General features: G+C 37.4%; 1 protein-coding gene across 1 annotated transcript in view; it reads right to left on the minus strand.

Annotated features, from left to right (window-relative positions):
* Positions 1–15,586, minus strand: part of UBE2U (ubiquitin conjugating enzyme E2 U) — a 39,438-nt gene extending 23,852 nt beyond the window's left edge. Inside the window, exons 1-4 of the mRNA XM_036257423.1 lie at positions 15,521–15,586; positions 13,710–13,791; positions 12,087–12,179; positions 6,754–6,851 (exon numbers count right to left, since the gene is read on the minus strand). Coding sequence (XP_036113316.1) covers positions 6,754–6,851; positions 12,087–12,179; positions 13,710–13,791; positions 15,521–15,586 — 339 coding nt within the window. The remainder of the gene's footprint in view (positions 1–6,753; positions 6,852–12,086; positions 12,180–13,709; positions 13,792–15,520) is intronic.
* Between the last annotated feature and the right edge of the window lie 3,403 nt (positions 15,587–18,989).

Genomic DNA, 18,989 nt, shown 5'->3' on the forward strand with positions numbered 1-18,989 from the left:
TATTTTTTTGAATTAGTGTTTTGGGTTTCTTCAAACATAGAAGTGAAATCTCTGGGTCATAAGGCAGTTCTATTTTACATTTTTTTGAGGAAACTCCATACTGTTTTCCATAGTGGCTGTACCAATCTGCAATCCCACCAACAGTACACAAGGCTTCCTTTTCGCTACCTCCTCGCCAACATTTGTTGTTTGTTGATTTACTGAGTATAGACATTCTTGACAGGTGTGAGGTGATATCTCATTGTGGTTTTGATTTGCATTTCTTTGATAATTAGTAATATTGAACATCTTTTCATATGTCTATTGGCCATTTTCTGTATGTCCTCTTTGGAGAATTATTTATTTAGGTCCTCTGACCATTTTTTTTTTTTTTTTTTTTTTTTTTTTTATCCTCACCCGAGGATATTTTTCCATTTTTTGTACAGATAGAGTGGGAGGGAGAGATAGGAAGGGAGAGAGAGAGAGAGAAACATCGATGTGAAGGGACACATCGAGTGGCTGCCACCCGCACGACCAACCAGGGCCGGGGACAAACTGCAACCGAAGTACATGCCCTTAGCGGGAACCGAACCCGGGTCCCTCCGGACCGCAGGCCGACGCTCTAACCGCTGAGCCAAACCGGCCAGGGCCCTCTGACCATTTTTTAACTGGATGTTTTCTGTTTGTTTTTGGTGTTGAGTTGTCTGAGTTTTTTATAAATTTTGGATATTAATTCCTTATCAGATGTATCATTCAGTAGGTTGTCTTTTAGTTTTGTTGATGGTTTCCCTTGCAAAACCTTTTTAATTTGATGTAGTCCCATTTGCTTATTTTTTCTTTTGTTTCCCTTCCCTGAGGAGATATAGCAGAAAAAAATATTGAATATTGCTAAGAGAAATGTCAGAGAGTTTACTGTCTATGTTTTCTTCTAGGAGTTTAATGGTTTCAAATTTTACATTTAAGTCTTTAATCTATTTTGAGTTTATTTTTGTGTATGGTATAAAAGGTGGTCTAGTTTCATTTTTTGCATGTGTCTTTCCAATTTTTCCCAACACCATTTATTACATTTGATCTTGGTTTTATACTGTACACTCACAAGCCAAACATTAGGATCAAAGCAAATTATAAGTTCTGTCCTATAACTTATTCTTTCCTATAACATAAATTTAAATTAGATTTATGTATAAAGAGAACCAAACATTAGGAAACATTGAAATATTTCCATTAAAAAAAGAAAACTTTAATTTAAACATGAGATTTTATTTAGATAACAGATCAAACAAAATTATGTATTAAGGCTTATGTACGCTTCATTATCCCACTAGACCGTCAAATGATTAGTTATCTGTATTAGTTGTCTGTCTTATTTAAAAAAAAAAAATCCTCACTCAGGAATATGCTTTCATTGACTTTTGGAGGGGGAGGGGAGAAAAACATTGATCAGTCGCTTCCTGACGTGCCTCAACGGGGGATTGAACCTGCAACCTAGGTATGTGCCCTGACTGGAAATCAAACTCCAAGAGGTCTCATGCAGGTCCTTACTTGGACCCTTATATCTCAGAGGCAGTAAAGGTGTGAAAACTCCTTCACATTCTTGGAGTTTCTCTCCTGCCACATCCCTTCTCCTTCTTCCACTGTATTTCTCTGAGTGACTTTCTGCCTTTCTCTTCTATTGTTAAGGGGTTATTGATTATTTGGGGCCCCCCCTGCATAATTCAGGATAACCTTCCAATTTTAAGGTCAGTTGATTAGTAACCTTAAATCCATCTGTAAAGTCCTTTCACAACACTACCCAGATTAGTGCTTGATTAGATAATCAGAGGATGGGAGACTCAGGGAATACCCTTAAAATTCTGCCTACCATAATATATGCACATCTGGACAAAACGGGACCAGCAGTAACCAAAACTTCAGTTATGCTAGACCATGATCTTGTTTGTGTGCCACCTCAAAATTAATATTAGCTCAAATTACAAATATTTATTCAATAGTTCAATATTTTGAATATTATATTATAACATGGAAATGATATAATAAAATGTAGCCAAAATATATAACTAACTAATAGAACATCTTAATATAGATACAGGTAAAAGTGGGAATTGTGATTTAAGAGTCATGGAAATGATGGCAATCTTTCACTAATGAAAGCAACAATTTGACATTTGATACTCCAAAAGCAACAAGAATTCTCTGCTATTTCAGTTTTCCTATTGGGAAAACACATTTGAGCTACATTTCCAAGAATGTTATAATTGCTTAAATAAGGATTCAATGTGAATGCACTATACCTTTCAAAGTGGGTGGGAAGCAGATGAAACTTATCTTCTAGCACAAGCATTAGGTCTTTGGCTGGGAAGATAATTTTGCTCAGAGAGGAACATCTGGTAAAGTTTATTCAATAGTCTTCACATTGACACTGTGCCTAAGACCTTTTCACATAACGTGTACACATGCTACTAAGTCTATTTAATGATTTTTAAGAACTGGAATATAAGGAATATATTAAAATGTATAAATCAGAAGCCCTGCTAACCTGGTAAAAAATAAAAGTCTGACATTTAAATGAGCCATGTGATGGTATAAAATAACGGAGGAAGCTCTGAGAGGCTAAGTACAAAAATCTGAAACATCATGAATTACTGCACCAAGAAGCATATTTTATAGTATCCTATTAGTTAAAGCCCAGAAATTAATTCATTCTGTGGATGGGTGTTGATATTTACCTTTGCATTATACATGGAAGTGTTAAAAAATAAGATTATAAAAATTTTAGGAGACGATTAGTATATTTGGATATATATAGAGAGATAGATAGATAGATATAGATATAGATATAGACATAGAGATATAGATATAGATATATTTGACAGTATTAAAGATGTCTCTCATTTTCTCCCTTTTTGCTCCCCTCCACCCAACCCCCATCCCACCCGCCTTCCCCATACCATTCCCTGTGTCCATGAGTCATGCACATATGCATATATATTCTTTGGTTAAACGCTATTTCAAGTATCACTCTCTTGAATAACAGTGTGTTAATTATAAATGTGTCTCATATATTATTCAAAGGGAAGTAATCAGAAATTATGGTCTATACTTGAACTGTCCATTACAGTAGTCTCCAAAGACATGTGACAATTTAAAATTAAATTACTTAAAATAAAATAAAAAAATTCAGTTTCTTACTGACATGAGCCACTTTCCAAGTGCTCAGTAACCACACCTGACTAGTGGCTACTATATTGGACAGCACAGAGAATGGACATTTTCATCTGTGCAGAAAGTCCTGTTGGGCCACACTGACCTTGAAAAGACTATTAAATAGCCATTAAAATATTAACTGTAGCAATACGGAAATTACTTGAGATAAAATGTCAAGTGAAAAAGAAATAGGCTATATAATTTATACATATGTGCCATAATTGCAACAATGTAAAAATTCAGGTTCATTCCTTCATTCATGTGACTTAGCACATACTAACTGTCAACATTATCCTGAGGGGGTCAAAGGTGAACCAGACCTGTTCCCTGACCTTGAGGAGTTTGTAATCCAATAAAGGAAGACAGATAAGGAAACTGTGTACGTTATAGTATCACAGAGCTCTGAGAGAAATTTGCTTAGGGTACTTTACTGGGTAAGGGGCAAAGGAAGTCCCTCAAAATCCAAAACCATCAATTCCACCTCAGAAAGGAAATCAACAACGGCATTCCAGAGGACTTATTTGATCTGACTTTATAATGTGAGCCATGGCTTGCCAGACAGACTGAAGAAGAGGGAAGGAGAAAATGGGTTGCTAGTCACTTGGAGAACTGGCCTGAGCACATTTTAAGGTCTAAGACTTGCTTGAGTTTGTAACTTTAGAGTTTAGAACTCTATCGATGCTTTGAAATTTGAATTGAACCAAGCACTCTGAGTGAAGAAAAGCATGAAGATATAATAGGAATGGGATGGCCCCGTGTGTTAAAGCCCAGGTGTGAGGAGAAGTAAATCATTGTCAGGCAACAGAATTGGGCTTAACCCTGTAGTGAGTGTGAAACTGAAAGATTTTAAACAGAAAAATAGGAGAAAAGATGAGAAGGAAATGCTAACAACAGTAAGATTTGGGTTTTCCTTTAAGATTATTAGTAATTTTCCTTTCCACTGTCTTCAGACTTCTATAATGGAGACATATTTGTTTTATAAATCTGTTTGAAAAATAAAAAACTTTGTCATCGATTGGCTTCCCATGATGTATTTCCATGACAGTACTTTGTCACCACTTTGCATTACTGTTTAAAAGTAGGAACAATTGTAATACTAACTAGCTTTTATTGAGTTATTTTCTTAGACCACACATGGTTCTGAGTGTTTTACATGTATTAGTTCATTTAATCCTTACAAATCTATGAGGCAGCTACTATCAGATCCATTTCACTGATGAAGAAATTGAGGTATGCAGAAGTAAAGAAACTTGTCCAATAGTTCACAGGTGTTAAGTGGCGAAACCAGAATGTGAAGCCAAGCAATGTAATCTCAGAGCCCCAAATTTACCTTTTATTACATTACTCAGCAATTCAGAACGTTCACCGTTTCATCCTGGTTTGTCCTCACTCACTACATTGGGGATCATTCAGTTTTCTTTTCTGAAGGCAGATCCTAGTTTAGGTGGAACAGGTAGGTAGGAATGTGACCCAGTTTAAAGAAACCCACAAGATCAAAGGTCACCCCAGGTGACCCAGTTTAAAGAAACCCACAAGATCAAAGGTCAACCCCAGTGAACCATGCTCACTCACTTCCTTAAAGCACTTAAATCTCTCTCCCAGCACACAGCCTGGCACAGGTAGATGTTCAATACACATATGCATAACTAATTAACCATTGGATCTCTAAAAAGATTAAATTTTACTCAGTACAGAAAGATAGCTAGACAGAAAACTATTAGTTTATTTTAATTGGAAAGTAAGAAATGGGAGAAATAAAATTTGTATTATAATTTTGCTACTGAAAAAATTCCATTAAGCCATAACTTTATTCTCCAAGTATTCCAGATAATCAAAATGTAATCATCTATCTTGGGATATTAATGATGAGCTGGATATAAGTGCTCGAAGCAAGTGCCACACATCATTTACTTTGGCCTGGATGAGAAAGGAGGTTCCGAGAGGGTCAAGAATAACAGCACACTGAGGCATGCTTCTCGGGACCATGGATCCAAGAAATACAGAGGGTATTCTAGAAACAGGCACCTACCTGAGGGGAGAAGAAAATCCCTGGTTTAATTGTTTACTGGACAAATAAGCAAAACAGAAACAGACTCATAGATAAAAGAACATTTTGACAGTTGCCAGATGGGAGGAGGTTTTGGGGGGATGGGTGAAAGAGAGGAAGGGATTAAAAAATACAACTTTGTTGTTACAGAATAGTCGTGGGTATGTAAACTACAGCATAGGGAATACAGTCAATAATATTCTAATTACCACGTATGGTGTCAGATGTTTAAGAGATTTATCGGGATGATCACTTGGTAAGTTATATAATGAATGTCTAATCACTGGGGTGTACACCTGAAAGTAATATAATATTGTATGTCAACTGTAATTGAAAAATAAAAAATGGTTTAAGAAAGGAAAGCGTGTAAAAGAGCAAGTCGCTAGCACTGTGAGAAACAAAAGGTAAAGCTGAACATTTTAGGTCACAGTTACTTGACCCACGTCTCTGAAGGAAGGCAAGGTTCATACATGAGGGAAGATCTAAAGGCTGTTCAGTATTATGAGATGAAATTAGGAACCAAAAGAAAATGTAAGACTGTATTTCTAGAATTAAAACCATCCAAACAGTTTTCTTTTCTTTTCTTTTTTTTATTTTTTATTTGGTTAATCTTCACCCAAGGGTATATTTCCACTGATTTTTTAGAGAGTGAAAGAAAGGGAGGAAGAGGGAGGGAGGGAGGGAGGGAGAGAGAGAGAAACATCGATGTGAGAGACACATTGATTGGTTGCCTCCTGCACCACTCCAACCAGGGCCAGGGATCGAACCAGGAACCCAGGTATGTGCTGTTAACTAGAATCGAACCTGCAACCCTTTGGTCCATGGGCTGATGTTCTAACTGCTAGGAAAACCGGCCAGAGCTTTTCTTCTGTTATAAAATATGTATTCTTTGGTTGTCATTTTAAAGTAATAGTCTTTATGGTGGGGGAGAGATAAACCACAGAACTTATATGCATGTGTGCATGAACAATGGACATGGACATGGACAACAAAGCTGGGGACAGGGCGGGGGGGGAGGATTAATGAGGGGAAAAGGAGAAACATCTGTAACAGAAATAAATTAATTAATTAAAAAATCATAAAGTAATGGTCTTTATAATTCACGTTCCATTTTTTATTTTTTTATCCTCACCCGATGACATTTTTCCTTTTTTTTGTTGTTCAGCTAGAGTGGGAGGGAGAGAGAGAGAGAGAGAAACATCTACGTGAAAAGGACACATCGAGTGGTTGCCACCCACACAACCCAACCAGGGCTGGGGACAAACTGCAACCAAGGTACGTGCCCTTAGCGGGAACTGAACCCAGGTCTTTCTGGACCGCAGGCTGACGCTCTAACCGCTGAGCCAAACCGGCCAGGGTTCAAGTTCCATGTTTATAGTCTTGATATAGAAATGTTACTGATTTAAATAAGCTTACTTGAGTCTTTTAAACATTTAAATATGCATATGTTTTATTTCTTATATTTTGAATAACTGAGATACTTAAAAGTATTAAAGGGGGCATTTATATTAATCTCTTCTTACCTGAAGGGTAAGTAAGATGCTGCTCAATGTATAGCTTGAGTTCCAGTGATGAAAGTTGTCCAAAAAATCTATACAGGGTCGACCAGTATATTGGTCTACTGTATTAAAATAATAAATTAATAGTAACATAGTTGTAATAAAATTTTATTTAAAGCTTATGAACACCCAGATGTGATAGGTAAAATTAGAAAACATATGACAAAGCAGAAAAATTATTTCCAGTGAATATGACAGTTAATACAGTGTGTTAAAGGCATGAACCGTATGTCAGACACACAGATCTGAACGTTGACGCTGTGTGATGTTGAACAATTGACCATTAACCTCGTTCATCTCACTTTCCTAATATATGTAGAAAGGGGATATGATTAAAGTACCTGCCTTCACTGTAAAGAATGAATAAAATAAAGTACTCAGTAGAGTACCTGGTATATAGTGAATCCTCAAAAAATGATAGTTATCTTTATTAATGATACTTTTATTAATGTGTAAATATATATATATTTTATCCTTACCCTACAACCTTTTTTGCATTTATCTTCAGATAGAGCAGGAGGGAGAGAAGGAGGAAGAGAAACACAGAAACATCGATGGGAGAGAGAGACATTGACTGGCTGCCACCCACCCCACCCAGACTAGGGCTGGGGACAAACTGTAACCAAGGTACGTGCCCTTAGTGAGAACAGAACCCAGGTCTCTCTGGTCCGTGGGCCGATGCTCTAACTGCTGAGCCAAACCGACCAGGGCAATAATTTTTATAAATGAACAAGAAAAACGTTTATACTGCAACAGAAAAACATATTGTAATAAAAAAGGTAAAAACTGAGGAGAAAATTCTGAAAAGATAAAAGGGGTTTCTGATTTACTGTATTACATTGTGTAAAACTACAATAATTGTAACAGTGGGACATGTGATCGGACAGAGTAATGGAATAAGAGAATTTAGAAACAAATTCCAGTATGGCCCTGGTGGGTGGCTCAGTTGGTTGGAGCATCTTCCCGAATACGCCAAAACGTTGTGGGTTTGATTCCTGGTTAGGGCATATGCTGGAGGCAACCGATGGGTGTTTCTCTCTCATATCTATGTTTCTCTCTCTCCAAAAATCAATAAAAACATCCTCGGACGAGGATTAAAAAAAATCTAGTATGTATTAAAACAATTGTATATTAAAAGTAAAATTATGTTTCAGTGGTGAAAGAAAAGATAATAAGAAATGTTATAAAACATGTTGCTGCAGCCCTGGTCGGTTTGGCTCAGCAGTTAGAACATTGGCCTATGGACCAATGAGTTGTGGGTTCAATTCTGGTCAAGGGTATGCACCTCGGTTGCAGTTCGTCCCCGGCACTGGTTGGGGTCATGCGGGAGGCAACCAGTCAATGTGTGTGTGTGTCTCTCTCTCCCTCTCACTCTATCTGAACAAAAATGGAGAAAGTATCCTCGGGTGAGGATTAATAAAAAAATAAAAAAAACATGTTGCTGCAAAATACTCATTGTCCTTCAATATCTACCTTTCTTTCCTCCATTTATTCTCTCTGTAGTGAGGCTGTACCTGTCCCCAATTCCCACTACCCTACACTGTTTAGTTGACTACAACGTTGCTCAGACGATTTTCCCCTGCCTCCCCTCTAGAAAGAAGCCATGTGACTAAGTTTTAATCATGGGATATCAGTAGAAGTTAAAGTATACAACTTTTGGATCAGATTTTCTTAAGGAAGATGTTTTGCCTTCTTTCTCTTTCCCCCTTCCCATTGGTTGGAAATGGTGACAAACAGTAAATGCCTTAGATCCAGAAATAGAAGCCATATGCTGAGGAAGCTCCCTGGCGGCTTTGTTCTATTACATATAGATTGGAAAGATAAACAGAAGCTAGGTCTGTGCACCGACACAGTTAATGAACTTAATCCATATATTAAAAAAAAAAAGAGTTAAATATGAAAAATAAAACTATAGAATAACTACAAGAAAGGTAAAATAATTTAATTGGGTTTGGGGGAAAGAACCTCTAAGCTTAAAGACAACTGTAAAAATCTCAAAGGACAAGACTAATAAATAGGTCTACATAAATTTTTTTTTTTTTTGGTTCAGAGTGGGAGGGAGAGAGAAGAAGAGAGAGAGACAGAAACATCGACGTGAAAGGGACATATCGAGCGGCTGCCACCCACTCAACCAACGAGGGCCAGGGACAAACTGCAACCAAGGCACGCGCCCCTAGTGGGAACCGAACCCAGGTCTCTCTGGACCGCAGGCTGACGCTCTAACCGCTGAGCCAAACCGACCAGAGGGGACTACATAAAATTGTTAAAATCTAAGACGTAAAGAACAAAACAAAACACCTTGCATCAACAAAATTGAAAAATTAATGACAAATGAAAAAAATATTTGCAACATCTAGGACAATGTGACATTGTTAATAAGCCTCACAAATCACAAAATAAAAGGCACAATCAAGAGATGTGAAAAAATGTTAAACTCACAAGTATTCAAAAAAGTGCATATTAAAATAACAGAAAGAATCTTTTTTAAAAATATGTCTTATTGATTTTAGACAGAGAGGAAGGAGAAAGGAGAGAGAGAGAAACATCAATGTGAAAGAGAAACATCGAATGGCTGCCTTCTGCACGCCCCTTACTGGGGATTGAACCTGCAACCCAGACATGTGCCCTGAACAGGAATCGAACCAGCAACTTTTTGGTGCATAGGACAATGCTCAACCAACTGAGCCACATTGGCCAAAGCACAGAAATGTTCTTTTTTTTTTTTTAAATTCTCACCCATGGATACTTTTCCCATTTATCTTCAGTCAGAGTGGGAGAGAGAGAGAAAGAGAGAGAGAAACATTGATATGAGAGAGACACATCAACCAGTTGCCTTCGCCATGACCCTGACCAGGGCCAGAGATGGAACCGCATCCAAAGTACTTGTGCTTGACTGGAATCGAAGCCACGACTCCTTGGCCTGTGGGCCGATGCTCTAACTGCTGAGCCAAACCAGCCAGGGCGGAAGATTCTTATTAAATTGGCAAAAAATATTTCTCCAATGTTTCAATGCTTACAAGTGGAGAGTGATAAAATGTGAACTTTATATATGTTTCCTAATGGGATTGCAAATGATAACACTGAAAGGCAATTAGGTTTTATGTACCTAAAGACTTAGAACTGTACATACCCAGTTTTTGTTGTGTGGGGGCTAACAACACTCCTCTCCTCCAAGGTTTGTATACAATAAAATAGACCAGAGTGTGAAAGATGCAAGTAAAAAATATCAGCTTTATGGTACATAAGACTGAAATGGAGAACGCTGATCAATGCTTTAATCAAGTTCCACAAAAGTCCTCCTGGTTTGAACTTAATCCCTCAATTGGAGGCCTTGCCTAGGCTTCCTGTCTGAAGAAACAAAGGCTGCACCCATCCCAAGGTCAGACTTATTGGAAAGAAAGTTTTGAGAAACTGCTGAGCCAGACATGCTAAATTCTTTCTCACATCTCTCCAATTCGTTAAGTCATTCCTCCTCCTGGGAGAGAAAGAGGAGCAATCACAAGTTTTCCCATATTTCCCCTTCCTCTTTATTCATGCATAAAAATGCAACAGATTTTTGTGTCTTAATTTTGTACACTGCAACTTTACCAAATTTGTTCATGAGTTCTAACAGTTTCTGAGGAAAGCCTTTATTAATTTTTGTAATATACAATATCATGCCATCTGCAAATGGCAGTTTTACTTCTACCTTTCCAATCTGGATGCCTTTTATTTCTTTTTCTTACCTAATTGCTCTGGCTAGAACTTCCAATGCTATGTTGGATAAAAGTGGTGAGAGTGGGCATCCTCGTCTTGTTCCTAATTTTACTTTATATATTTTTATATAATATTTTCCCCAACTACATAATTACTTTTGTAATTAAAAAATATTTTTTAAGAATATAATTAAATTTATGATACAAAAATCAGTTGTGTACATTTGCCATTATTTGTGTAAAATAAACTCTTAGGAGTGGAATTACTGGATTAAATACAACGGAAAGAGGTATTTCTGTCCCCTTGTCCTCACCTTTCATTTACACAGAGCAGATTTTCCTTGTGCTGTTTAAGAGTAATATATGTAAAGCTATAGGATATTTCATTTAAAAAATGTTCTATATTAATGTATATTGGAATTATTTCCCTTTTTCTATTGTTATTGGAAACAAACACCTTTTTAAATAAACTCTTGCATACTTGGGCTAATATTTCTAAGGGATAATTTATAAACATGGTATTAGAGGGATTTAGGACTATTTGCATTTTATATTTGATTAAAAGCTGTCAAATTGCTTCCCAAAAAGGACACACTAAGGGCAACACATCAGAGTACCCAATTTTCCCACATCTACTAAACTTATTATTTTAATATTCTACAAATAATGAATCACAATTTTTATGCATTTCATGTTCAGTCTTAATATGCATTTTTCTTATTAGTGAAGTGGAACATTTTTTACATTTATTTTTGTTATGTTCCTCTATCAAGTGTTCATTTACAGTCTTTGTCCATTTTTCTATTGTTTTATGTTGTTTTTCTTAATGATTCTCACATACTCTTTATATGTTACAGATACTATGTTTTATGTATTATAAATATTTTCCCTCAATTTGCAAATTAATGTATTTTGTCTCTGTTTATAATGTCATTGGCTGTGGAGAAGTCTTAACAAGTTTATGTAGTTTAATGTGTCATGCTTTTCCCATGCTTTCTAGATTTTATCATACTCAGAAAGGCTTTCTTCACTAAGCCCATAAAAAGTTCTATTAAATTTCCTTCTTTTTAGCCTTTAAAATTTTAGATTTTTAAAATCAATCATAAATACACTTTGTGTATGACAAAGTAGCGATTTAACTTATTTTTAGCTAAATGTTAAATTGTCAATGTATCGTATTTTATAACAAAAAATTAGTCCAACTAAAATACTGAACAATACAGGAATAGTTAAGTTTATCATTCACTCATTAAAAATGATCTTTTGAAGAATGTTTAATAATGCAGCAATAAGCTTATGTAATATTAAATTTAAAAAAAAAAACAAGATACAAAGCTTTATATCTAATGCCTCAACTATGTAGAAAAAGAACGTACATAGAGAAAAAAGGAAATAAATTTAGTTAAATGTCAAGAGTAATATCTCTTTGAATTGGGATTCAGGTGATAATTTTTCTTTTTATATTTTCCCCAATAACATGCTTACTTGTATAATCATAACATAGTTGTGGTTATATTAAAAAGAAACATTATTAAACATTAATACAAAACAAAGATATTAGGGACAGAGCCTCTGATGATAAAAATCTCATTTGGTCCTTACCATTTGGATGAAAAGGAATGGTTTTAAATGTCACAACTGGAGGGACAAGATTATATTCCGATGTAAAATTTATTGCCAGTTGGAAGTATATTCCTATAATATAAAAATAAACATGTTTACTAGGGTCATGTTGTTTTGATTAACTGTAACCTGATTAACACTAAAGTTTCTTCCAATAGTTTAGCCTCCCAAGGCCCCTAGAATTTTATTCTTAAGTGAATTGGATCATAGGTGCATAGCTCCCTCTAGATAGTGTAAGAGACTCCTCACAATCTAATCCCACTATTTTATCAGCCTGTTTCCATCCACTAACTCAGTCCCCCTAACACCTGCCCTATTCACTGTGAATCTCATATTGACTGAACTCAAACCTGGTGCCATGCTATTTATTCTGCCTGAATATTTTTCCTCTCCTTCTAAACCTGGCAGACTCTTATGCATCCTTTTTGTTTTAATTGCCGAGGGAGGGAGAGAGAGAGAGAGAGAGAGATTGAGAGAAATATCGATGTGAGAGAGAAACATTGGTTGCTTCCCACACACACCGTGACTGGGCATCAAAATACTCTCCTTCCCCCCTGCAACCTGGGTATGTGCCCTGACCAGGAATCAAATCTACCACCTTTTGGTGTAAGGGACAACAGTCCAACAAACTGAGCCACAAGACCAGGTCACTCTTATGCATTCTTTAGGACTCAACTCAAATATCACTTTCTGCCCTGGCCAGTTTGGCTCAGTGGTAGAACACTGGCCTGCAGACCAAAGAATCTAGGGTTCAATTCTGATCAAGGGCACCCACCTCAGTTGCGGTTCGTCCCCGACCCTGGTCAGGGTCGCAAGGGAGGCAGCCAGTCGATGTGTCCCTCTCATGTCGATGTCTCTCTCTCTCTCTCCCTCCCACTCTATCTGAAGATAAATAGAAAAATATCCACAGGTAAGCATTAAAAAAGGAAAGCAAGCAAGGAAGAAATGTTATGCTAGTAGTTACCTATTTTTTTTTTAATAATGTTACTTCCTTACAAAACCATTCTTGACTCTTCGATGCAAAATTAACAAATCACTGCCTCCTTGGCATTCTGTTCAAATTCCTAATAGCACATGTTACATTTTATTGTAATTATCCACTCTACATGCTTTTCTCCACTACCTTACTCAACAAATCTAGTTTATTAATCCTTGATTGAAAGAGTGTATGATCACTAAAGCTTATAGTGGCCTGGTCATCTTGAGAATTTGATATATGGAAATTTGACGGGGAAATCAAAGGAGAATAAGAATGAGAGGTAATTGTGGAATTTTTGATGCCCAAAGGAATTTTGATAGTTATTCTCTGATTTCATGAAGTTTGTTAGAAGATCTTTTCAATTGTTATGCTTTATTGTGCCTGCTTCTTAAAAATGTAATAGTATCAACAGTTGGCATGAAGAAAAATTCACACCTAAAATTTCTATCTATGTTGACAAATGGCAAAAATTAAGCCATACAATAAAAAAATAACATTGTGAAACAATACTTTCACGATTCTAGAAAATTTATATAATACAACCTTCTTTTGCACATAAAAAAGATGGACTAATAATGGTATAAAAGCTTTTTAAAAAGTAGATTGGTTTTGAAAATACATACCATGCCAAATTGTATTCTGTAGACCTTCAATATCAGCTTCCCATTCCATCATATCTTCACTTACAGGAAAGGCAATAATACCCTTTGATTAAAAAAAAAAAATCAAAGCAGTAAAAAAGATAAAATATTTATTGCAGCGTTGAAAATCAGATATCAGGTTACAATGAATTCCCAAAACCTTACATTTTATTTTCCTGATAAATTTATTTATTTGTTGATTTGGGGCAGTACTATATTTTGTGTTATTACACAGCTATTCAGGTAGATTCCACACAATAGTAAATTTAGAGCAGGTCATAAGTGTGGAAATCACAAGTGGGACTAGAAGATCAAGATGGGGATGTGCGGCTTATGTACGTCAATAGACAATTTAAGATTCAAATGAGAAGAAAAGGAAAACATGCACTTCTTTAGAGCTTTTTAAAACTATATGAATGCTATATGGAAAGCGTGAAGTCAGACCATTTTCATTAAGAAAAACACAACTCCAAAATTATGCTTATTTATATATATAAATAAATTTCCCTACAGTTGAGGTATTGTCCCAGTAGAGGGCCAAGAAGGTACTATTTCACAGAAAACCTTATTCGATTATGCTGGGAAATACACCTAAATATACTCAATAAACATTTCTGAGCAACCACATAGTTATTCAGTATGTTTGGTGCTAGTCTGGGTAAACATTATATGATATCTCTATTATCTACATTCTCTATATTTATATATCATTTCTCCTTCATGGAATTGTTCTTCAAAAGAGAACCACAAAGGTCAGGAAGAACAGAAACAATATGAAAATAACTTTATTGGTGGCATTTGGAGCAAAGCCTTCCTCTGTGTTAAAATTATAAGGAAAGGCATTCAATGCATTGTGACAGCAGTTGGCAAAAGGTGCACTAGACAGTAAGTAGTAGAACACAAGACTTTGAGCAAAGGATTTTGGGCCTTGACCAGGTAGCCCAGTTGGTTACATCATGGTCTCCTATACACCATGCTGTTGGTTTGACTGCCCCATCAGGGCACGCACAAAAATCAACTAATGAATGCATCAATAAGTGGAGCAACAAAGTGATATTCTCTCTCTCTCTCTACCCCCTCCTTCCCTCCCTCCCTCCCTCCCTCCATCCCTCCCTCTCTCAAATCAATAAACAAAAAAAGATTAAGGGGTTTGGAGTCAGAACACCCTGTGATAGACTCCTGAGGCCAAATATTTACTGAACCTTTCTGAGACTTAGGTTTCTGGTAGGTAAAACAAAACACTACTTATAGTATTGTAATTAATGAGAGCAACCTTGTGTCTATTAGTTACTTATAACCTGATAAGTACTGATATTCAGGGCTTAAATCTACATACATTACTCCACACAATGTGTTCAATATTGTTAACTATTATTCTTTTTTTTCTTAATTTTTTTTCCTTTATTAATTTTTTAGAGAGAGAGGAAGGAAAGAGAGAGAGTTAGAAACATTGATGAGAGAGAACATCAACTGGCCGCCTCCTGCATGCCCCCTACTGGGGATCAGGCCCACAACCTGGGCATGTGCCCCAACCAGGAATCGAACTGGCAACCCCTTGGTGCATGGGTCCATGCTCAACCACTGAGCCACACTGGCTAGGCTTAACTATTATTCTTACGAAATTATTATTATCATGAAATGGATTGTTATAGTAAAATAGATTTGTTAAACAACAATACTGTCGTTACATTAGGTTGAACTTAATTATGCCTTATTAGAATAAACACAGATTAAACTGCTTTTTAAAAGTTTTGTCCCAATGAAACCCATCATTCCGGGTCCCAATCACTCACCACATAGTTGTTCTCTTTCAACTCTTGGAATTCCCTTCGCAGCAAGAAGCAAGCTCTGCTGCACATGGTAAGGCAGCAAGAGATCTGGCGCTCGCGACACTGCCAGGGATCACTGTGAGGCAGGTGTGTGAGGTCCTGTTAACTGTAAGTTAGTTGCTTTCTAGAGTCGCAGGACGACGTGTACTCCCAAGATAAACGTCCTCTAAGTTGGGCATATGACAGGGACTTTCTTTTCTCCTCTGACTCCTCCAAACTAAGACTTCTAGAGGGGAACTTGGGCACGTTCTCGACGGCGTGCGTCCCTGCAGGGCCAGCCCCAGCCCAGGCTCAAGGCAAACTTGGACAAGCACCAGGGACAACCCCGTGTTGTTGGTGCGTGAAGTGGGAGTAAGAGGCGTAAGCTCCGCGAGGTGCGGGCCAGTTGTTCACTCCTCCTCACAGGTGTAGCTGGGTGTCCGCCTGGCTGGAAGACGCAAATCGGTTGCTAAGCAACAGGTCCCTTAGAAACAGTAACGAGGAGGTGGGAGCTTGACTGCTTCTCATCCAATCAGCGACAGGGGGAAGGCCTCTAGAAACCTCCGCAGCCAATCATCCAATCGTTTCACTTTGAAAGGCCAATGAGGTCCGTTGTCAAGCCCGAGCCTGTCTCAGTCCACAATGTGGATTCGACCTCGCTAGTGTATAGAGTCGGGGTGAATTCCCGGGGTACAGCAAGTAGAAGCCCTCAAGTCTCTCTCTAAAATGATTTTTTTTTCTTTCAAGATCAGAAATTATCAGGTAACAAGTGACCAGTAGGTAAAGGTGTATGCTTATTGATAACAATATCTTAACGTATGGCAAGTTACCATTCAAAAAACGTTCCATATATTATGTCGTCGAATCCTACAGTTACTCTGGAAGAGTGCTGCAGGAACAGAGAACTATTTATAATTTCTCATTCCCATCTCTTGCTGCAGTTTTGGGTTGTATCCCAGCATACCTTTGTTTTTATAGCCTTGAGGAAGTTACTTAGCCTCCCTGTACTTACATTTTTCTCATCGATTAATATGCAACTGATAATACCTACCTCTCAGGATTATTATGAGGGTGTAAAAAATCAATGCCAGCCAAACACTCAGTCATTGCCTAGAGTAAGTGATAGTCAACACCTGCTCTAACCATGTTCTGGGCAAACTGTTCCAAATGTTTTAAATAAATTAATTTTATCCTCAATCCTAATTTTTACAGTAAGGGAAACTGAGGCACAGAGATGCCAGATAATTCACCTGAGGTCACACAGCTGGAATGCAGTAGAGCCAGCATTTTTATTTATTTAGTTTTTTATCCTCACTCGAGGACACTTTTCCATTTTTTTTGTTCAGATAAAGTGGGGGAGAGAGAGAGAGAGAGAGAGAGAGAGAGAGAAACATCAACATGAAAGGGACACATCGAGTGGCTGCCTCCTGCACGACCCAAACAGGGCCAGGGACAAATTGTGACCACGGTACATGCCCTTAGTGGAACCGAACCTGGGTCCCTCTAGACCGCAGGCCAATGCTCTAACCGCTGAGCCAAACTGGCCAGGGCCAGAGTCCATGCTTTTAACCAGTAGGCAACCCTGCCTCACAAAGGTCTCATGTCCCAAGTGAGCTATCTAGCCTTCTTTAATAAAGTATGGCTACTCTCAGTAGTTATCTTTGTGCATCTGTTGCTCTTGTTTTTATTAGTTTTGATGTATTGATTTTTGGCTGCATTTCTACCTGTTAATTTTCTGAGTCCCCTGTCAATAAAATACAAACCCAAAATAGTTGGACCACTGCTGTATAAAATAGTGCCTGGCACATAATAAAAGCCTAATACATATCTGTTAACTAAATGTGTATATATTTTTTGTCTTTTAGATTATAAATTATTAAGAAATCTGTCTAACTTCTGTAACTTATTTATATACTTATAGTTCTTTATATAGCTCAAAAATACCAACTACTATATATTTTGATATTAACTTTTATTACTTTTATAACTTCAACTGGAGAGTAGATTTAATTAAATCCTATTATATGCCTTTTGGGGCTTTTCCTGTCTTTCCCCTAAAAATAGTCATAGAGGACTCAAAAGAGAAATGTTGCATTGTATTTTTTATGGTAGGCAGAATTCTAAGATGATCTTCAACATTTCTTGCCCCCACATAATTTTCAGGACTGTGAATAGGATGTATTTCACTCTAAGTTCAGTTTTCTGTCACAATTCACTTTAGGAAAGGAAGATAATTTTGGGTGTGCCTGATCTAATCAGGTAAGCCTTAAGTGAGCCTGGACTCTTCCTGAAGTCAGTAATTCAAGGTGTGAAAAGGATTCCATGTGAGGGAGATTCTCTGTTACTACCTGTGGAAATGAAAGGGACCGTGTGGCAAGGAATGTGGGCAGTCTCTTGGAGGTGAGAGTGGCCGCTGGCTGACAGGCAGCCAGAGAAGCAGGGCCTCCGACTTCCAACAGCAAGTTACTGAATTCTGCCACAACCACAAGAGCTTGAAAGAGGAACTGAACTCCAGATCAGAACACAACCTAGCCAACACCTGCTGAGGCCTTGAGCAGAAAATTCAGTCATGCTGTACCCACGTTGTTTTGAAACAGTAAGTTTGTGGTATTCTGTTACACAGCAATAGCTGACTAATACAGCTTCTTGCCTAGAGTGCACAGCTACTGACCAAGATAAAGTATGTGGCAAAAGGTCAAGCACTCACTGATTTAGTGTGAAAAACACTTGAAACCAGTCAGTGGCTTTAGACAGGGTTAGGGGATAAGACAGGTATGGCATCCTGAAAAAATGAAGGCTTAACTGAGGCTCACGTCCACATTTTCGTCATCCTGGGATGAGCAAGGCAACTGCAACTGTAACTGTTTAACACTGGTCAAGTTACTGAGGCCATCTCCAGCTTGAACATCCCCCTCTCCCTCTTTGTTTTTAAAAACAGGTCTTTCCCTCAGGACGCGAACAGATGTTTTCATTTTACTTAAGCTATAAGACTGTTTTCCTCATCCACCAGGAATATGTACCAGTACAACGTGTTAACCTCGTTTGGATTTGAACCCCCATCCTCAAGAGCAAAAGAAGGCTGAGGATCGCCAAATGTCAGCTAGGCTGTGAGACGTGTTTCAAATCAGATTTTGACGTATGTTACGCTGTTAACTAGAAAATGAAGAGCAGCACACATGCTTCTAGTAACTCTGGTTTCAAATCATATGATCCCTCCTTTGTCTTGAAGACCTTTTGATGTGCGTTCCCATATTGAGTTTCTCTGCTTTTAATAATCTTATATTCCTTCCTCAATATAAATGTCATGAAAAATACTGAATGTTAATCTTCAAAGATCAAACAGGAAGAAAGAGGTGGGTAGCCTAGTTCAGTGACTTGAATTCCTGAAATTTCTCATTTAAAAATTTTATTTTCTCTTATAAAAGGCTAGGCTCCGAGAAATGCTTGGTTCCCC

This window comes from Molossus molossus, unplaced genomic scaffold (assembly GCF_014108415.1).
Source record: "Molossus molossus isolate mMolMol1 unplaced genomic scaffold, mMolMol1.p scaffold_m16_p_12, whole genome shotgun sequence".
Classification (NCBI taxonomy): domain Eukaryota; kingdom Metazoa; phylum Chordata; class Mammalia; order Chiroptera; family Molossidae; genus Molossus; species Molossus molossus.